Here is a 22235-nt window from a genome sequence, read left to right on the forward strand (position 1 = left end):
AGCGGGTAGTGCAGAATGCCTTCAGTTGCCACCCATTGGTTGGCATTCGCGGGCTAAAGTTCAAGGGATCAGCGCTCCACTGCAAAAGGGATGACTGTTCTGCTTATCGTTTGTGCAGGCCGTTTCGAAGATCAGGGAGTTTATTCTGCAGAAGATCTATTCATTTCGCAAACCCATGACCAACTACCAGGTTCCTCAGAACGCACTGCTGAAATACAGGTATGGCATCTCTCTCTATGTCTGTCCTGTACATGGGGTTAGGTTAGGTTGGGTAAGGGGGAGGTGCAGCGAGACTGGGCGTCCTTGTACACCGGTCACTGAAAGTTGGCTTACAGGTACAGCAGGCAGTGAAGAAAGCTAATGGAATGTTGGCCTTCACAACAAGAGGATTTCAGTATAGGAGTAAAGAGGTTCTTCTGCAGTTTTATAGGACTCTGGTGAGACCACATCTGGAGTATTGTGTACAGTTTTGGTCTCCTAATTTGAGGAAGGACATCCTTGTGATTGAGGCAGTGCAGTGTCGGTTCACGAGATTGATCCCTGGGATGGTGGAAAGATTGAAAAGACTAGGCTTGTATTCACTGGAGTTTAAAAGGATGAGGGGGTTCTTATATAAATATTTAACATTATAAAAGGACTGGACAAGCTAGATGCAGGAAAATTGTTCCCAATGTGGGGCGAGTCCAGAACCAGGGGCCACAGTCTTAGAATAAAGGGGAGGTCATTTAAGACTGAGGTGAGAAAAAACTTTTTCACCCAGAGAGTTGTGAATTTATGGAATTCCCTGCCACAGTGGAGGCCAAGTCACCGAATGGATTTAAAAGAGAGCTCTAGGGGCTAGTGGAGTCAAGGGATATGGGGAGAAGGCAGGCACGGGTTATTGATAGGGGACGATCAGCCATGATCACAATGAATGGCGGTGCTGGCTCGAAGGGCCGAATGGCCTCCTGCATCTATTTTCTATGTTTCTATGTAACAGGTGAGATACAGGTACGGCCTCTCTCTGTCCCCGTCACGTAACAGACTGAGGTACAGGTAAGTCATCTCCCTGTCCCGTACAAGGTGTGAGATCCAGGTGCCACATTTCTCATCTCCCCCCTCGCCTCCATCCAAGGTCCCAAACAGTCTTTCATGGTGAGGCAAGGGTTCACCTGCACCTCCTCCAACCTCATCTACTGTGTCCGCTTTTCCAGCTGTCAACTTCTCTATATCAGCGAGACCAAGCGCTGGCTCGGCGATCGTTTCGCTGAACACCTCCGCTCCGTCCACCCCGACTGCCTGTTCCCCTCATAAGGTCACACCTTCTCCATCATGGTCTGGTTTGGCTCAGCTACCAAGCACGACACCCGGAGGCTGCAGCCAATCGTCCGATCAGCTAAGTTTATTGGCTGCAACCCTCCCTCCATTGACAAACTGTACACTGCAAGGGCCAGGAAGCGAGCGGGTAAGATCATCTCTGACCCCTCTCACCCTGGCCACAAACTCTTTGAATCACTTCCCTCTGAAAGGCAACTCCGGACTGTCAAAGCTGCCACAGCCAGACATAAAAACAGCTTTCTTCCACGAGTAGTAGCTCTACTCAATAACCAAAAATCTGTAGCCTCCTTTTGCTCTGGTATTTTATTTCATTCACATGTTTAAACTGTAATGTTTTATTTTTAATGTTTGATGTTTTATTCTTAATTGTTTATTGTATGGTGTGTTGTTACTTGTGAGCAGAGCACCAAGGTAAATTCCTTGTATGTGAACATACTTGGCCAATAAACGTATTCATTCATTCGGGATAGGAGTAGAATGAGGCCTTTCGGCCCATCAAGTCTACTCAGCCTTTCAATCATGGCTGATCTATCTCTCCCTCCTAACCCCATTCTCCCTCCCTCCCACCACCATCATTGCCTGCTCTTCCCCCCTAAGGTTTTTCTTCCAGTTCTTGCTGGCAAACGAGCGTCAGGTAGCGAAGGAGATCCGGGATGAATACGTGGACACCGTCAGCAAGATCTACATGTCCTACTTCAAGTCCTACAGCAGCCGGCTGATGAAAGTGCAGGTCAGAGCCCCTCCCCTCCCTCCCTCCCTTCACTCTCCCCCTTCACTCCCTCCCCACCTCCCTCCCCACCTCCGTCCACCTCCCCACCCCTTCATCCCTTGCTCCCCCTCTCCCCTTCCTCCACCCATCCCCTCCTTCCCCTACATCCTCTCCCACCTCCCTCCCTCCACACCTCCCGCCCTTCCCACACGCTCACCTATCCATGATACGTCACTGTCCACGTTCTCCACAGAGCTACCTGACCCGCTTAGTTACTCCCGCTCTCTGAAATGTCACCTATCCATGTTCTCCACAAGATGCTGCCTGACCCGCTGAGTTACTCCAGCACTGTGAAACGTCACCTATCCACGTTCTCCACAGATGCTGCCTGACCCGCTTCTTCTTCTTGCGTATGGCGTGCCCAGCCTAAAGTTGTAGGACAACTTGTTCTATTTGATCTTACTTGATTGTGCACGGCAGGTTGATTGCATTCGTCGAAAGAGGGCGGACCACGTGAAGGTTGCAATCTCCCACCCCCCTGACCCGCTGAGTTACTCCAGCACTCTGTGAAACGTCACCTATCCATGTTCTCCACAGATGCTGCCTGACCCGCTGAGTTACTCCAGCACTCTGTGAAACGTCACCTATCCATGTTCTCCACAGATGCTGCCTGACCCGCTGAGTTACTCCAGCACTCTGTGAAACGTCACCTATCCATGTTCTCCACAGATGCTGCCTGACCCGCTGAGTTACTCCAGCACTCTGTGAAACGTCACCTATCCATGTTCTCCACAGATGCTGCCTGACCCGCTGAGTTACTCCAGCACTCAGTGAAACGTCACCTATCCATGTGCGGTGTCTGTGATAAAGGCAGCCATTACCATTGCAAAGTCTTGTGTAATTTGTGCTCTACTGTCATTGAACCTTGTTCTCCTCCCCAGTATGAAGAGGTCGCAGACAAGGATGATCTGATGGGAGTGGAGGACACGGCCAAGAAAGATATCCTTTAAGGCCATAAGGAATAAGAGTGAATTGGACCATTCGGCCCATCAAGTCGACTCCGCCATTCAATCATGGCTGATCTATCTCTCCGTCCTAACCCCATTCTCCTGCCTTCTCCCTATAACATCTGACACCTGTACTAATCAAGAATCTACCTATCTCTGCTTTAAAAATATCTACTGACTTGGTCTCCACAGCCGTCTGAGGCAAAAAATTCCACAGATTCATCACCCTCTGATGAAATAAATTTCTCCTCATCTTCCTAAAAGAACGTCCTTTAATTCTGAGGCTGTGACCTCTGGCCCTAGACTCTCCCACTAATGGAAACATCCTCTCCACATCCACTATATCCAAGCCTTTCACTATTCTGTATGTTTCAGTGAGGTCCCCCCCCCCCCCTCATCGTTCTAAACTCCAGCGAGTACAGGACCAGTGCCGACAAATGATTTGCCAGTGCTGACTGCGTATCGTGACACTGCTGCTAACGACGGCAACTAAACCCTGGTGAACTTCAGTAGTCACAGCTCGGGTAGTCCCCTGCAACATTAAGCAGCAACATTTAGCCTTGACTGGAGCAACTCAGCGGGGCAGGCAGCATCTCTGAAGAGAAGGGATGGGTGAAGCTTCGGATCGAGACCCTTCTTCAAAAGAATGAGTCTGAAGAAGAGTCTCGACCAGAAATACCACCCATTCCTTCTCTCCAGAGATGCTGCCTGTCCCGCAGAGTTACTCCAGCATGTTGCGTCTATCTTCGGTTTAAACCGGCATCTGCAGTTCCTTCCTACGTAGTTCACCTTGACTCACTGCTCAACGCTTCTTCTCCAAGCCGTCGCTGAAGAACAGGAACACCATCTTCACCCTGGGTAACCGTGGAAACGTGATTGCCTCATCGGAACTGGAAGCCCCCATCATTGTGCCCCACGCAGCACAGAAGAACGACACTCGGGTAAGCGTGCTACACCCTCCCTCCCTTTCCAACCCCTCCCTTCCAAACCGCCCCCCCCCCCCACTGTCCATTCCCCATGGTCAGACCAGCACTCAGCAGGTCAGGCAGTGGTGGCTGTGGATAGAGAAACAATGGCACAGCAGTAGGGTTGCTGCCTTACATTGCTTGCAGCGCCGGAGACCCGGGTTCGATCCCTACCACGGGTGCTGTCTGTACGGAGTTTGTACGTTCACCCTGTGATCACGTGGGATTTCCTCCCGCACTCCAAAGACATACAGGGTGGTAGGTTCATTGGCTTGGTGTAAATGTAAAACTGTCCCTTGTGTGTGTGTGCGAGGTAGTGTTAATGTGTGCGGGGATCGCTGGTCGGCACGGACTCGGTGGGCCGAAGGGCCTGTTTCCGTGCTGTATCTCTAAACTAAACTAGTGTGTGAACGGGCGATCGTTGGTCAGCACGGACTCGGTGGGCTGAAGGGATTGTTTCCGTGCTGTATCTCTAAACTATACTAAAACTAAACTAAACCGGAACATCTCACGGCAATAGCTGAGCAGATCCCCTGGACTATCTTTAATGGACTGTATCTTACACTAAACATTATTCCCTTTATCCTGCATCTGTACACTGTGGACGGCTGGATTGTAATCATGTACTGTCATGGATTATTCTCCTTTTCGTGACAACCTTGTTACAAATGTTGGCCTCGCTGTCATCATCCGTCCTGTGAAGGATGCAAGCTTCCGCCACAATCAGTGGGAGCCATCGCTTGTCGCAGTAGATGATGGTGGTAGGAGTATTTGCTCGGGATACTTCCAGTTTCCAGCCACACCACGTGGACGCTTCTGCTCTGGGGCTGTCAACGAGTCATAGAGTGATACTGTGTGTAAACAGGCCCTTCGACCCAACTTGCCCACACTGGCCAACATGTCCCAGCTACACTCGTCCCACCTGCCTGCGTTTGGTTCATATCCCTCCAAACCTGTCCTATCCACGTACCTGTCCAACTGTTTCTTAAACGTTGGGATAGTACCAGCCTCAAGTACCTCTTCTGGCAGCTTGTTCCAAACACCCACCACCCTCTGTGTGGAAAAGTTGCCCCTCAGATTCCTATTAAATATTTTCCCCATCACTTTGAACCTATATCCTGTGGTCCTTGATTCCCCCACTCTGGGCAAGAGACTGCAAATACCGGATCTATTCCTCTCATGATATTACAGTATACACCTCTATAAGATCACCCCTCATCCTCCTGCGCTCAATGGCATAGAGTCCCAGCCTACTCAACCTCTCCCTATAGCTCACACCTTCTAGTCCTGGCAACATCCTCGTAAATCTTCTCCATCTCTCCGCTGACTGGTTAGCACGCATCAAAAGCTTTTCACTGTACCTCGGTACACGTGATATTACCTGAACTCAAACTCAAGGTGAATTTGTCCATCTGGAGCGTCACAGTGGGCGCAGCGGTAGAGCTGCTGCCTCACAGTGCCAGAGACCCAGCTTCAGCTAAGTCTAATACTGCCACGTGTACCGAGGTAGAGTGAAAATCTTTTTACTGCGTGGTATCCAGCCAGAGTAAAGACTATACACGATTTCAATCAAGCCGTCCACAGTGTACAGACACAGGCTACGGTGAATAACATTTAGCAGCTATGCTACAACAATTTGAGATTTTAAAAATCAAGTCTGCAATTTATCCCATCAGATAAAGCATAAAAAGAAGTTTATTTTGACACCTAATTCACTTTCATATCTTCAGTATTAAAAAAGTTATGGCCATTTTCACACTCGGAAATTAGCATCTTGTTCCCTATAGCTTTTCCATTGACTTAACACAAAGCTGTGATCGAGGACAGTCAAATGGCCATAACTTTCTTAAAAATTAAGAGAACTGAATGGAATTTTCAGTTATTATAGATTGAAGCATTCTGAAACAAATATAAAACATCTTACTTGGATGACCTGAAATTAAAGCATATAATTAGTTAATTACTTAATTGTAGTTAATTACAAAATTGACTGTTGTGACGGAAATAGTAATAAACTGCCTTGAAAATTCAAAAATGTGATATTCTCAAGATCAGAACTTTAATATTATTGTAATATATGTTGTAAGTCCATAACAGATAGGTAAATAAATTACAATTTCTAGCAATAGACTAAGTCGTTATGGAGAAGATCAGTTGCTAGCTGGTACATTGGCATATCATAATCAGTAGCATCATCGTACTCCTCAGATTGTAACCAATAAGCAACTCTGTACACCTTGTTTTTCCTCAACTTTTCAATATTGGCATTGTAAACTGCAAGTTTTTGCTCTTCAAACCACGCATGACATGCCTTTCTGCCCACTACTTTCCCATTAAGAATGTCCTGTAGATTCTATTTCTTAAGAAAAGGATAATTTTTTTAAATAGCCTAAGTATCCAAATGACAAACTAATCCCATTCACACAAGTGTTCACAATATAACATGATTTTTAAATCTCATTGTCATGAATTTATATGCCAGATGGAAGGAATTTAATGTTTAATTCCCATAAATTAATCTAGAAACATCCACTCAATATAATCAAAATTATTATTTTTTGCACAATACATGGGACTAAAACTGATATTTAGTATTAAAATATTGACTATGGATAGACAATAACACAAAATATAGATGATTTAGATGCTCTTATGACTTTGCTAAGTAGGAGGAGGTGCCTGGCCTCAGCTAGACTAGGTCAGCCAGATTGGACTAGGTCAGCCAGACAGAGATCCTCGTGCCAGACTACCACGGCACCTGCCTTGCAGACGAGTGTCGGGGTTGCTGCAGTCTATAGTGAGCGGAGGGCTGTACGTCCAGAGGGGGTGAGGGGGTTAGGTTAGACTAGATAAAGGGGGTGGAAAAGTTGAGACGGTCGACGTCACGTCGACAGTTAGAAATAACGAGGTCTAGAAAGAGTAGAAGACTGTCGGGGAGTCCAAGAAGCATCAGTCTGAAGAAGGGTCTCGACCCGAAACGTCACCCATTCCTTCTCTCCAGAGATGCTGCCTGTCCCGCTGAGTTACTCCATTATTTTTTGTCTTATCTTATGTGATGTGACGTTACTCTCCTCCCTCCCAGTACCCCTTTGAGAGCCTGTTTCGGAGCCAGCACTACGCCCTTCTAGACAACAGCTGTCGTGAATACCTCTTCCTCTGTGACTTCTTCATGGTGACCGGAAACTCCGCTCAAGATCTCTTCAACGCCATCATGGGCAAAACCCTCAGCATGTTCTTGGTGAGTTTAAGCAGACTCTTGCCGCTGGTGGAGAGAAATTAATAACCCTTGCATTTGGCCTTCCCCGCGGACAGGCTAGATGCAGGAAAAATGCTCCCCATGTTGGGGGAGTCCAGAACCAATGGTCAGTTTAAGAATAAGGGGTAGGCCATTTAGAACGGAGATGAGGAAAATAAATATTTCACACACAGATGACAGTGGAGGCCAATTCACTGAATGCTTTCATGAGAGTTAGATTTAACTCTTACGGATAACGGTATCAACAGATATGGGGAGAAGGCAGGAACAGGGTACTGATTTTGGATGATCTGCCATGATCATATTACATGGCCTATCCCTTTTTCTTAAACTGTGAGCCCTGGTTCTGGACTCCCCCAACATGGGGAACATTGTTCCTACATCTGGCCTGCCCAATCCCTACAGAATTGTTCTATGTGAATCAGAATGGTCTCTGTAATTCCCCTTCAGAAACACATGGACACCTATGTTGCCGATTGCTACGACAGTATCGCCGTTTTCCTGTCCATCCACATCATCCTCCGCTTCAAGACCATGATGACCAAGCGGAACGTCCCTGCTGTCGACAAGTAGGTGAAGCAGAATGTCCAATGCTGGAGACAAACAGCACCTCATATATCGCTCGGGTAGCTTGCACCCCAGCGGTATGAACATTGATTTCTGAAGAAAGCATCTGTGGAGAACATGTATAGGTGATGTTTCACAGAGTGCTGGAGTAACTCAGCGAGACAGGCAGCATCTCTGGAGAACATGGATAGGTGATGTTTCACAGAGTGCTGGAGTAACTTAGCGGGTCAGGCAGCATCTCTGGAGGACATGGATAGGTGATGTTTCACACAAAAACTCATCTGCAGTTCCTTCTTACACATTGACTTCTCTAGCTTCAAGTCAGGCTTACTTTCCCTCTCTCTCCATCCCTCCCCCTTCCCAGTTCTCCCTCCAGTCTTACTGGCTCTGACTACATTTTATCTGTGTTTGCTTTGTTGTCACCTTTTCCCAGCGAACACTGATCAATTCTACAATTTCCTTCACTATTCCCTTAGTCCTTTTTTCACACCTTACACTTCCTTATCTATGTATCTCCTTCTCCCCCGACACCAGTCGTAAGAAGGGAACTACAGATGCTGGTTTAAACCGAAGGTAGACACAAAATGCTGGAGTAACTCAGAGGGACAGGCAGCATCTCTGGAGAGGGGATGATGTTTCGGGTCGAGACACTTCTTCAGACTTGTGTGAAACGTCACCTATCCACGTTCTCCACAGATGCTGCCTGACCCGCTGAGTTCCTCCAGCACTCTGTGAAACGTCACCTATTCACATTCTCCACAGATGCTGCCTGACACGCTGAGTTACTCCAGCACTCTGAAACGTCACCTATTCACATTCTCCACAGATGCTGCCTGACACGCTGAGTTACTCCAGCACTGAAACGTCACCTATTCACATTCTCCACAGATGCTGCCTGACCCGCTGAGTTACTCCAGCACTCTGAAACGTCACCTATTCACATTCTCCACAGATGCTGCCTGACACGCTGAGTTACTCCAGCACTGAAACGTCACCTATTCACATTCTCCACAGATGCTGCCTGACCCGCTGAGTTACTCCAGCACTCTGAAACGTCACCTATTCACATTCTCCACAGATGCTGCCTGACCCCCATCAGTTTGGTTAAGTTGAGTTTAGTTTAGAGATACCTCATGGAAACAGGCCAGGCCGACCATTGATCACCCGTTCTCACTACATCTATGTTATCCCGCTTTCGCATCCACTCCTTACACGTTTAGTTTAACTTAATTTAGTGATTTACAGTGGAAACAGGCCATTCGGCCCACCGGGTCCACGCCGCCCCGCACATTAACACTATCCTACACCCACGAGGGACAGTCTTTACATTTACCAAGCCAATTAACCTACAAACCTGTACGTCTTTGGAGTGTGGGAGGAAACTGAATCACAGAGAAAACCCTCGCAGGTCACGGGGAGAACGTACAAACTCCTTTCAGACGTGCTGTAGTCGGGATCGAACCCGGGTCTCCAGCGCTGCATTCGCTGTAAGGCAGCAACTCTACCGCTGCACCACCGTGACCGCCCATATGTTTAAGAACATTTGTTGTACTTGTATTGTGTGGGTGGGTTTTGTCCTGAATTACTTGGTGTTGTAAATACTGAATGAATCTATTTTTGGTTAAAGATGCTGCAAGAGAGGGCAAGGTTGGTAACGGGTGCGTGTGTCTCCCCAGGTACTGGGACACCCTGCTGGAGATCCTGTGGCCGAGGTTTGAGTTTATCCTGGAGCTGAACACCCAGAACATTCGCACCACAGACCCACAGAAACTGGGAGCCCTCGACACCCGGCCCCACTATGTAAGGCCCACACCCGGCCCCACTATGTAAGGCCCACACCCGACCCCACTATGTAAGGCCCACACCCAGCCCCACTATGTAAGGCCCACGCAGCCCACGTACACACCCGGCCCCCCACACACACACGCGCACACACACCTGGCCCCACTATGTAAGGCCCACACCCGACCCCACTATGTAAGGCCCACACCCAGCCCCACTATGTAAGGCCCACACCCGGCCCCACTATGTAAGGCCCACACCCAGCCCCACTATGTAAGCCCCACGCAGCCCACGTACACACCCGGCCCCCCACACACACACGCGCACACACACCCGACCCCACTATGTAAGGCCCACGCAGCCCACGTACACACCCGGCCCCCCGCACACACACACGCGCACACACACCCGACCCCACTATGTAAGCCCCACACCCGACCCCACTATGTAAGGCCCACGCAGCCCACGTACACACCCGGCCCCCCGCACACACACACACGCGCACACACACACCCGGCCCCACTATGTAAGGCCCACGCAGCCCACGTACGCACCTGGCCCACACACACTCTCCACCCACACACTGTATGACTCTATGACTAACTATATTAAAATCCTTGTCAAGGATACATTCCACCCCCCGCGGTGCCCAGCGGTCCCGGAAATCCCCCAGAGCGTCCGTGGACAGTGTGTCGTCCCTCTCTAACCCCACCCGGGCACAAACGTAATCCCGGACAAGGGGCTCGAGGAGAGCCCTCTTCTACCTGGCCCGCTGTTTATCTCGTGTGTGTGTGTGTGTCTCTAGGGTTCAAGGTGCCGTCCGATCGTGAGGCAGCAGGGTGCTGTCAGGTGCCGTCTGTAACTCCTGTCCACTCCTCCCCCCCTCTCTCTCCCCCCGCAGGTCACCAGGAGGTATGCAGAGTTCTCCTCAGCGATCGTCAGCATCAACGAAACCTACCCCAACGAGAAAGCACACAGCCTACTGGCCCAGCTACAGGTCAGTGTGTGAGCCGGGTCACCTCCCCCCACCCCCCACACCCCCCTCCGGTACAGCGGCTCGGGGGTGGGGGGGTGACACGTTCCTGGGATGTGAGAGGACAGGACCAGGTCCAGGATAACACTGGGCTCTCTCAGCAACACCCACCTTGTCTCCTGGTGATCACCCAGCCAGCTGCACGTGTGTACGCACATCTGTGTGTGTACGTACGTGTGTGTATGTGTGTGTAGCTGTGTGTGTGTGTGTACATATGTGAGTGTACGTATGTGTGTACGTGTATGTGTGTGTACATGTACGTGTTTGTGTGTACGTGTGAGTGTGTACATGTATGTGTACGTGTGTGCATGTACGTGTGCGTCTACAGTGTATGTGTGTGCGTCGGTGTACGTGTGTACGTACGTGCGTGTACATAATGTGTGTGTGCATGGGTGTGTGTACAGGCGTGTGTGTCTGCGTGTACGTACGTGTGTGCGCGTGTACAGGTGTGTGTGTGTACGGGGGTGTGTGCGTACATCTGCATGTACGTATGGGTGTGTGTACGTGTGTGTGTTTGCACGTGTGTGTGTATGTGCGTGCGTATACGTGTGTGTGTACGTGCGTGTACGTTTGTGTACGTACGTGTGTTCGTATGTACGTCTGTATGTACCTGTGTGCATACATATGTGGGCATGTGTGTATGTAGTTTATTATTACCACGTGCACTGAAGAACAGTGAAAATCCAGTCAAACAACGATGAACGAGTACAAACACGTCGTCCACATGGAACAGATAAAGGCCACAACATTTAGTGGAGATGCAGTATGCAGCGTCACACACTAACTAACCCACCCCCCGCATACACACTAACTACCCCCTTGATATTATATTAATATTATTAATTTGCTCCTTTTACCCCATAACGGCCCTATCTACTGATGCATAGCTCCCAACACGCAGGCGCTTCTAGAGAGGGAGGGGGGGTGTGGAGAGAGAAGGGGCAGAGACAGAGAGAGAATGACTGAGACAGAGAGAGCGAGGGGCAGAGACAGAGAGAGCGGCAAGAGACAGGGGGAGGGAGAGGGTGGGTGAAGGGGAGGAGGAGAAGGAGGGTGGGAAGGGAGGGGGAGAGATGGGGGGGAAGGGAGGGGAGGAGGTGAGAGGGGGGAGGGGATGAGATGGGGTGGAGGAGGTGGTGGATGGGAGGGGTTGGATGGGAGAGGAGGGGGGAGGTGAGGGGGAGAGAGGGGGGAGATGGATAAGGGGGAGAGGGGGAAGAGTGGGAAGGGGTAGGGAGAGGGAGTGGGTGGAGAGAGAAGAGGGAAGCGGCGGGAGATGTGGGGGAGAGGAGTGGGAAGGGGAAGAGGGGGGAGAGGGCGAGTGGGGGTGAAGGAGGGGAGAAGAAGGGGGGAGGAGCGGGGGAGGGGTGGGGGAGGGGGAGAAGGAAGGAGGATGGGGGAGAGAGGGAGAGGGCGGTGCCCCTGCGATCAACGGAGGAATTGCAGATTTCCCAGAGGGAGTAATGGCCACTAGGGCCACCTTCTCATTGCGTGCCCCGCACGACAATAACTGCCGCCGCCATGTTCTACCATCGGGTGGGGGAGACGGTGTGAATTCAGAAGCAAACCGGTGGCCTCCTGTGACCGGCTGTAACCTGCTGTGACCTCCCTCTGCAGAACGCTCGTTCTTTCTGCGCATTTTGAGAACGGGGTGGGGGGGAGGTTGGAGCGGGCGGGTGGGGGAGGCCAGCTGCGGGAGGCATGGCGCGAGCGTACTTGGGCAGGGCGCGGAGCTTTAGTCCACAGCGGCGAGGGGCGGGGCCTGGAGGCAGGTGGGCCTCGATTGGTGCGCATATGGGCATTGTGACGTCAGCAGCTCAAGCAACAATTTTATTTTTTTCTAAGTGAGTTTTGTGATCAATGTTATTCAAAATCTGGGGAAATAATTGACCAAGGAGTAGATTTCTGCTCATAAGATCACTACTGAAATTGTAAAAAATCTCCGCGTTTTTGCATCTGGTTTTCGAGGAGATACGTTTCAAAGGCGAAATGCCATACACCCACACACACACACACAGTTTTAAAAGTATATAGATAAGTCCAATTAAAGATAATATGGAGGTGGGTGCATTTTCACACTTCTGTATCTCTTTCTTGATGGGAGATGGGAGAAGAGGGGAGTGACCGGGGTGACACCGGTCCTTGATTATGCTGCTGGACTTGCTGAGGCAACGTGAGGTGTAGATGGAGTCAATGGAAGGGAGGTTGGTTTGTGTGTGTGATGGTCTGGGCTGCTGGCCTTGCCGAGGCCGCGTGAGGTGTAGATGGAGTCGATGGAAGGGAGGTTGGTTGTGTGTGTGATGGTCTGGGCTGCAGTATGTCCACAACTCTCTGCTTTTTGTCGTGGGGCTTGGACGGAGCTGTTCCCAACGGCGCTGTGACCCAGACCGATCTTTCTCTTCACAGGTGGAGGTGGAGAACTTTGTGCTGCGGATGGCCGCTGAGTTTTCCTCCCGCCGGGAGCAGCTGATATTCCTCATCAACAACTACGATATGATGTTGGGCGTCCTGATGGTGAGTCTCTGTCCCCTGCTGGAGATGATGCGAGTGGCCGTGGCCGTATCCCTGAACACAGCACAAAGTGGCAGCGTAGAGTTGCTAGGTACACAAAAATGCTGGAGAAACTCAGCAGGTGCAGCAGCATCTATGGAGCGAAGGAAATATGCAACGTTTCGGGCCGAAACCCTTCTTCAGACTGATAGGGGGTGGCGGGGAGAAGGAAGAAAAAAGGAGGAGGAGGAGGAGGAGCCCTAGGGCTGAGGGATGGGAGGAGACAGCCCGAGGGCTGAGGGAAGGGAGGAGGCAGCAAGGGCTAACAAAATTGGGAGAATTCAATGTTCATGCCCGCAGGATGCAATTTCCGGTGTTGCTCACTCTGGCCATGGAGGAGACCCAAGACAGAGAGGTCGGACGGGGAATGGGAGGGGGAGTTGAAGTGCTGAGCCACCGGGAGGTCAGGTAGGTTCTTGCAGACCGAGCGGAGGTGTTGGGCAAAACGATCGCCCAGCCTCCGCTTAGTCTCCCCGATGTAGATCAGCTGACATCTAGAGCAGCGGATGCTGTAGATGAGGTTGGAGGAGATACAGGTGAACCTCTGTTGCACCTGGAACGACTGCTTGGGTCCTTGAATGGAGTCGAGGGGGGAAGTAAAGGGACAGGTGTTGCATTTCTTGCGGTTGCAAGGGAAAGTGCCCGGGGAGGGGGTGGTACGGGAGGGAAGGGAAGAATTGACAAGGGAGTTACGGAGGGAGCGGTCTTTGCGGAAGGCAGATATGGCGGGAGATGGGAAGATGTGGCGAGTGGTGGGGTCACGTTGGAGGTGGTGAAACTGACGGAGGATTACTTGTATGTGACGGCTGGTGGGGTGAAAGGTGAGGACTAGGGGGACTGCCCTTGTTGCGAGTGCGGGGATGGGGAGAGAGAGCAGTGTTGCGGGGTATGGATGAGACCCTGGTGTGAGCCTCATCTATGGTGGAGGAGGGGAACCCCCGTTCCCTGAAGAATAAGGACATTTCAGATGCCCTGGTGTGGAACGCATCATCCTGGGAGCAGATGCGGCGTAGACGGAGGAATTGGGAGTAGGGGATGGAGTCCTTACAGGAAGCAGGGTGGGAAGAAGTGTAGTCCAGATAGCCATGGGAGTCAGTGGGTTTATAGTGGATGTCGGTCAGAAGTCTATCACCTGCGATGGAGATAGTGAGGTCAAGGAATGGTAGGGAAGTGTCGGAAATAGTCCAGGTGTATTTGAGTGCCGGATGGAAGTTGGTGGTGAAGTGGATGAAGTCAGTCAGTTGTGTGCGGGTGCAGGAGGTGGCACCAAAGCAGTCGTCGTTGTAACGGAGGTAGAGGTCGGGGATGGGCCCCTGGTACGTATTGAACAAGGATTGTAGCTTGATTGGCTTGGTATCAATGTAAATTGCCCCAGTGAGTGTAAGGTAGTGTCAGTGTGCGAGGATCGCTGGTCGCCGGGGACTCGGTGGGCCAAAGGACCTCTTGTATCTCTAAACTCCGCTGTATCTCTAAACTAAACCAAACTAAAATATTGGAGGAACTCAGCGGCTCTGGCAGCATCCCTGGAGCCAATGGACAGATGGCATTTTGGGTCAGGGTCCTTCCCAATATAAATCACCTATCCATGTTGTCCACAGATGCTGCCTGATCCGCTAAGTTACTCCAGCACTCTGTGAAACGTCATCTATCCATGTTCTCCACAGATGCTGCCTGACCCACTGAGTTACTCCAGCACTCTGTGAAACATCACCTATACATGTTCTCCACAGATGCTGCCTGACCCGCTGAGTTCATCCAGCACTTTGTGTTTAACCTATCTGGGTTAATACTTAATTTAGGGAAGGGAATCTAGTAATAGTGATACAGCACAAAACAGGCCCATCGGATCCATACTGTCCAAGCACCACTGATCTTTCACTGATCTCATTGTATTCTCCCCCACATTCTCATCGATTTCACCCCCAGATTCTACATTTACAGGTTTACAAGAATGATTGCAGGAATGTGCGAGTTAACGTATGATGAGCGTTTGACGGCACTGGGCCTGTACTCGATGGAGTTTAAAAGGATGAGGGGGACCTCATTGAAACTTACCGAATAGTGAAATGCCTGGATAGAGTGGATATGGAGAGGATGTTTCCACTAGTGGGAGAGTCTAGGACCAGAGGGCACAGTCTCAGAATTAAAGGATGTTCCTTTGGGAAGGAGATGAGTAGGAATTTCTTTAGTCAGAGGGCGGTGAATCTGTGGAATTCTTTGCCACAGAAGGCTGTGGAGGCCAAGTCAGTGTATATTTTTAAGGCAGAGATAGATTCTTGATTAGTGCGGGTGTCAGGGGTTATGGGGAGAAGGCAGGAGAATGGGGTTAGGAGGGAGAGATAGATCAGCCATGATTGAATAGCGGAGTAGACTTGATGTGCCGAATGGCGTAAGTTTGTTCCTATCACATGACCTTACATTGCACCTACATCTGATGCGGCACGGTGGCGCAGCGGTAGAGTTGCTGCCTTACAGCGAATGCAGCGCCGGAGACCCGGGTTCGATCCTGACTATGGGTGCTGTCTGTACGGAGTTGTTCTCTGTATGTTCTCCCCTTGACCTGTGTGGGTTTTCTCCAAGATCTTTGGTTTCCTCCCACACTCCAAAGGCGTACAGGTTTGTAGATTAATTGGCTTGGTAAATGTAAAAATTGTCCGTACCGGGCATAGGATAGTATTAATGTGCGGGGTTCGCTGGTCGGCGCGGACCCGGTGGGCCGAAGGGCCTGTTTCCGTACTGTATCTCTAAACTAAACTAAAGTACACACCAGGGACAGTTTACAGAAGCAAATTATTCTACAAGCCTGCACGTTTTTGGAGTGTGGGAGGAAACCGGAGCACCCGGGGGGGGGGGAAAGCCACGCAGGTCACGGGGAGAACGTGCAAACTCCACATCGACAGCAGCCGAGGTGAGGATGGAAGCGGGGTGCCTGGGGCGGTGTGGCAGGGGCTCTGTGGGGCAGGGACGGTGATGTTCTGCCCCTTTACCCTGGTGTCCCTGTCTGCAGGAGAGAGCCACTGACGACAGCAAGGAAGTGGAGAGTTTCCAGCAGTTGCTCGGAGCCCGCACGCAGGTGGGACGGGATGGGATGGGACTGGGGGACTGGTTGTGATCAGATGGGACAGGAGTGGGGTGATGGGATGGGACCGGGCGGGATTGATTGGGATGGGATGGGACTGGGGGACTGGTTGTGATCAGATGGGACAGGAGTGGGGTGATGGGATGGGATGGGACCGGGCGGGATTGATTGGGATGGGATGGGACGGGACTGGCTGGGATGGGATGGGATGGGACGGGACTGGCTGGGATGAGATGAGATGGGATGGGACTGGCTGGGATGAGATGAGATGGGACGGGTCTGGATGGGGTCAGATTGGACTGGTGAAGGTGGGGCAGGACGGGACAGTGATGGGATGGGAGTGGAGGGGAATGATGGGGGCGGGTCGGATTGGGATGGGATGGGATAGGACTGGGTGAGATGGACCTGGTCAGGGCGAGATGAGATGGTGCTGGGTGGGGATGGGATGGGCTCAGAGTGTGGATGGCTGGGTCGGTGAGAGGGTGGGAAGCTCGGTGGGTGGATGGGGGGCTCGGTGGGTGGATGGGGGGCTCGGTGGGTGGATGGGGGGCTCGGTGGGTGGATGGGGGGCTCGGTGGGTGGGTGAGGGGCTCAGGTGGGTGGATGAGGGGCTCGGTGGGTGGGTGAGGGGCTCGGCGGGTGAGTGGGGGGCTTAGGTGGGTGGGGGGCTCGGTGGGTGGATGGGGGGCTTGGTGGGTGAGTGGGGGGCTCAGGTGGGTGGATGAGGGGCTCGGTGGGTGGGTGAGGCTCGGTGGGTGAGTGGGGGGCTCAGTAGGTGAGTGGGGGGCTCAGGTGGGTGGGTGTGGGGCTCGATGTGTGCGTGAGGGGCTCGGTGGGTGGGTGGGGGGCTCGGTGGGTGAGTGGGGGTGGGTGAGATAACAGGCCCTGTCCTAACGCAGCCCCCGTCCCGGCAGGAGTTTATTGAGGAGATCCTGTCTGCCCCGTTCGGCGGGATGATGGCCTTTGTGAAGGAGGCGGAGGGGCTGCTGGAGAGGGGCCAGGTGGAGCGGCTCAAGTCAGAGGAGGGTGAGTGGGGAGCGGAGAGGAGCGGCTCACACTCCCCCAGACCACCGCGGAGCTCCCTCACTCACTCCGCCTGCTGCTGCCTTCGCCTCCCACCCATGTCTCTCTGACCCCCCCTTTGTCCCTGAAACCCCCTTCCCTCCATGTCCCCCCGCTCCTTATCTGCTAAAGAAATTCCTCCTCATATCCTGAATGGAACATCTCTCTGACCCCCCCCCCTCTCTCTCCCCAATGTCCCCATCACATTAACCGCCCCCCTCTCTCTTTGCCCTCTGTCTCATTAACCATATAACCATATAACAATTACAGCACGGAAACAGGCCATCTCGACCCCTCTAGTCCGTGCCGAACACATAGTCTCCCCTAGTCCCATATACCTGCGCTCAGACCATAACCCTCCATTCCTTTCCCATCCATATAACTATCCAATTTATTTTTAAATGATAAAAACGAACCTGCCTCCACCACCTTCACTGGAAGCTCATTCCACACAGCTACCACTCTCTGCGTAAAGAAGTTCCCCCTCATGTTACCCCTAAACTTCAGTCCCTTAATTCTCAAGTCATGTCCCCTTGTTTGAATCTTCCCTACTCTCAGTGGGAAAAGCTTTTCCACGTCAACTCTGTCTATCCCTCTCATCATTTTAAAAACCTCTATCAAGTCCCCCCCTTAACCTTCTGCGCTCCAAAGAATAAAGCCCTAACTTGTTCAACCTTTCTCTGTAACTTAGTTGCTGAAACCCAGGCAACATTCTAGTAAATCTCCTCTGTACTCTCTCTATTTTGTTGACATCCTTCCTAAAATTAGGCGACCAAAATTGTACACCATACTCCAGAATTGGCCTCACCAATGCCTTGTACAATTTTAACATTACATCCCAACTTCTATACTCAATGCTCTGATTTATAAAGGCCAGCACACCAAAAGCTTTCTTTACCACCCTATCTACATGAGATTCCACTTTCATGGAACTGTGCACAGTTATTCCCAGATCCCTCTGTTCACCTACATTCTTCAATTCCCTACCATTTACCATGTACGTCCTATTTTGATTTGTCCTGCCAAGATGTAGCACCTCACACTTATCAGCATTAAACTCCATCTGCCATCTTTCAGCCCACTCTTCCAACTGGCATAAATCTCTCTGTAGACTTTGAAACTCTTCTTCATTACCCGCAACCCCACCTATCTTAGTATCATCTGCATACTTACTAATCCAATTTACCACACCATCGTCCAGATCATTGATGTACATGACAAACAACAGTGGACCCAATACAGATCCCTGTGGCACCCCACTCGTCACTGGCCTCCAACCTGACAAACAACCATCCACCATTACTCTCTGGCATCTCCCATTCAGCCACTGTTGAATCCATCTTGCTACTCCACCATTAATACCCAACCATTGAACCTTCTTAACCAACCTTCCATGAGGAACCTTGTCAAAGGCCTTACTGAAGTCCATATACACAACATCCACTGCTTTACCCTCATCAATTTCCCGAGTAACATCTTCAAAAAATTCAAGAAGATTAGTTAAACATGACCTTCCAGGCACAAATCCATGTTGACTGTTCCTAATCAGACCCTGTTTATCCAGATGCTTATATATATTATCTCTAAGTATTCTTTCCATTAATTTGCCCACCACTGACGTCAAACTAATAGGTCTATAATTGCTAGGTTTACTCTTAGACCCCTTTTTAAACAATGGAACAACATGCGCAGTACGCCAATCCTCCGGCACTATTCCCGTTTCTAATGACATTTGAAATATTTCTGCCATAGCCCCTGCTATTTCTACACTAACTTCCCTCAATGTCCTAGGGAATATCCTGTCCGGACCTGGAGACTTATCCACTTTTATATTTCTCAAAAGTGTCAGTACTTCCTCTTCTTTGATCCTCATAGTTTCCATAGCTACTCTACTTGTTTCCCTTACCTCACATAATTCAATATCCTTTTCCTTGGTGAATACCGAAGAAAAGAAACTGTTCAATATCTCCCCCATCTCTTTTGGCTCTGCAGATAGTTGGCCACTCTGACTCTCTAATGGACCAATTTTATCCCTAGTTATCCTTTTGCTATTAATATAGCGGTAGAAACCCTTCGGATTTACTTTTACCTTACTTGCCAAAGCAACCTCATATCTTCTTTTAGCTTTTCTAATTTCTTTCTTAAGATTCTTTTTACATTCTTTATACTCCTCAAGCACCTCATTTACTCCATGCTGCCTATAACTATTGTAGATATCCCTCTTTTTCCGAACCAAGTGTCCAATTTCCCTTGAAAACCATGGCTCTTTACAATTTTTACGATTTCCTTTCAACCGAACAGGGACATAAAGATTCTGTACTCTTAAAATTTCACCTTTGAATGTACTCCATTTCTCTTCCACATCTTTCCCATAAAACAAACTGTCCCAATTTACTCCTTTTAAATCCTTTCGCATCTCCTCAAAGTTAGCCTTTCTCCAATCAAAAATCTCAACCCTAGGTCCAGTTTTGTCCCTCTCCATAATTATATTGAAACTAATGGTATTGTGATCACTGGACCCGAACTGTTCCCCAACGCATACCTCTGCCACCTGACCCATCTCATTTCCTAACAGGAGGTCCAGTACCGCCCCTTCTCTAGTAGGTACTTCTATGTATTGTTGCAAAAAACTATCCTGCACACATTTTACAAACTCCAACCCATCCAGCCCATTTACAGAATGTGTTTCCCAGTCTATGTGTGGAAAATTGAAATCTCCCACAATCACTACCTTGTGCTTACTACTAATATCTGCAATCTCCTTACATATTTGCTCTTCCAATTCTCGCTCCCCATTTGGCGGTCTATAATACACCCCTATAAGTGTTGCTACCCCTTTCCCATTTCTTAGTTCCACCCAAATAGCCTCCCTAGACGAGCCCTCTAATCTATCCTGCCAAAGCACTGCTGTAATATCTTCCCTGATAAGCAATGCAACACCTCCACCTCTTGCCCCTCCAATTCTATCACACCTGAAGCAACGAAATCCTGGAATATTTAGTTTCCAATCACAGCCCTCCTGCAACCATGTTTCACTGATCGCCACAACATCATACTTCCAGGTGTCAATCCAGGCTCTAAGTTCATCCACTTTTCTTACAATGCTCCTAGCATTAAAATATACACATTTAAGAAACCCACCCTCTCTTATTCTCTGATTATTTTCTTTTTCTTCTCTCTCCCCTACATTTTGGGTCAGAGTGCTACCATTCTCTGCCCCCTGCTTCACACACTGACTCATTAACCCCCTATCTCTCTCTCCCCCCCCCCCCCCCAGGGCGTGCAGTGACGCTGGTTCGGGGCTTTGCCGGCTCCTGGAAGCAGTCGGTGGAGGGACTGAGTCAGGACGTCATGCGATCCTTCACCAACTTTAAGAATGGAACCGGCATCATACAGGTGGGTGGGTGGGTGAGTGGGGGCAGAATTACCCCCCTCCTCCACCCCTCCTCCTCCGAGGCATGGGCTTCATCCGGGCGGATGGGGGCAGAATTTACCCCCCACCGGGAAGGGATGGGGTGGTGGGGGGAAACTGGAGGGGGAAGGGAGAAGATCGGAGGGGGAGGGGGCCACAGGAGCATGGGGGGGGGGGGGGTGGTGAGCATGGGGAAGGCTGCTGATCTGGGAGTAATCTTCCCCCCCCTTCTCTCCTCACCCCTTCCCCCCTCTCCCCATTCTCTGCCCCCCCTCTCACTCCCCACACAGGGAGCACTGACCCAGCTGATCCAGTACTACCACCGCTTCCACAAGGTGCTGGCACAGCCGCCCTTCAAAACCCTGGCCGCCCGCTCGGAGCTCATCAACATCCACCACCTCATGGTGGAGGTGAAGAAACACAAGCCCAACTTCTGACCCCCTCCCCGACCCTCCCCTCCCTCACATCCCTTCTCTCCCCTCCCCTCTCTTCTTTGCTTCTCCTCTCTGCACTCTTCTCCTCCCTCCTCTCTTCTTTGCTTCTTCTCCTTTCTCCTCTCCTCCCCCTCTCTTCACCTTCCCCTTCTCCTCTCCCCTTCCCCCCGCTCACTTTCCCTCCCCCACCCCATGTCCCTATCTCACAGTCCCTCTCTCCTCCTTCATATTCCCTCTCCCTCATCCTCTCCCCCCTCCTCTCGCTCACACCCGGATTAGGAGTGGACTGGACTGGAAACCCAGGCTAGAAGCAGACTGGACTGGACTACAGGACTCGGAGCAGGGTCGTGGCCAGGCTCTGTCCAGTTGGTGCTGAATTAAAACAATGGAACCATTCTGTTGTACAACTGGTGTCTCTTTGACTGTGGGGGATGTGGAGGGGGGGGAGTCAGTCTGAATCTCAGTCTACCCCACCACACAAGGGGGAGGAGTTGTACGCTTTGATAGCCACAGGGAAGAAGGATCTCCTGTGGCGTTCTGTGCTGCATCTTGGTGGAACCAGTCTGTTCACCATATAACAATTACAGCACGGAAACATAGAAAATAGGTGCAGGAGTAGGCCATTCAGCCCTTCGAGCCTGCACCGCCATTCGAAATGATCATGGCTGATCATCCAACTCAGTATCCCATCCCTGCCTTCTCTCCATACCCCCTGATCCCTTTAGCCACAAGTGCCACATCTAACTCCCTCTTAAATATAGCCAATGAACTGGCCTCAACTACCTTCTGTGGCAGAGAATTCCACAGATTCACCACTCTCTGTGTAAAAAATGATTTTCTCATCTCGGTCTTAAAAGACTTCCCTCTTATCCTTAACTGAGACCCCTAGTTCTGGACTTCCCCAACATCGGGAATAATCTTCCTGCATCTAGCCTGTCCAACCTCTTAAGAATTTTTTAAGTTTCCATAAGATCCCCCCTCAAACTTCTAAATTCTAGAGTGTACAAGCCGAGTCTATCCAGTCTTTCTTCATATCCCATCCCAGGAATCAGTCTGGTGAAC

At 50.6% G+C, this 22235-nt stretch overlaps 1 protein-coding gene across 2 annotated transcripts in view; it reads left to right on the forward strand.

Annotated features, from left to right (window-relative positions):
* The window catches only part of vps52 (VPS52 subunit of GARP complex), a 32505-nt gene extending 10928 nt beyond the window's left edge, over positions 1 to 21577 (forward strand). For both annotated transcript variants that reach the window (XM_033033530.1, XM_033033529.1), the window contains exons 8-20: positions 119 to 219; positions 1915 to 2047; positions 2968 to 3025; positions 3841 to 3974; positions 7081 to 7236; positions 7705 to 7823; positions 9498 to 9621; positions 10505 to 10600; positions 13043 to 13150; positions 16194 to 16259; positions 17180 to 17291; positions 20605 to 20723; positions 21030 to 21577. In XM_033033530.1, coding sequence (XP_032889421.1) covers positions 119 to 219; positions 1915 to 2047; positions 2968 to 3025; positions 3841 to 3974; positions 7081 to 7236; positions 7705 to 7823; positions 9498 to 9621; positions 10505 to 10600; positions 13043 to 13150; positions 16194 to 16259; positions 17180 to 17291; positions 20605 to 20723; positions 21030 to 21176 — 1473 coding nt within the window. In that variant the 3' untranslated portion in view covers positions 21177 to 21577. The remainder of the gene's footprint in view (positions 1 to 118; positions 220 to 1914; positions 2048 to 2967; positions 3026 to 3840; positions 3975 to 7080; positions 7237 to 7704; positions 7824 to 9497; positions 9622 to 10504; positions 10601 to 13042; positions 13151 to 16193; positions 16260 to 17179; positions 17292 to 20604; positions 20724 to 21029) is intronic.
* Positions 21578 to 22235: the final 658 nt, after the last annotated feature.

The sequence above is a fragment of the Amblyraja radiata genome, chromosome 15 (genome assembly GCF_010909765.2).
Source record: "Amblyraja radiata isolate CabotCenter1 chromosome 15, sAmbRad1.1.pri, whole genome shotgun sequence".
Classification (NCBI taxonomy): Eukaryota; Metazoa; Chordata; class Chondrichthyes; order Rajiformes; family Rajidae; genus Amblyraja; species Amblyraja radiata.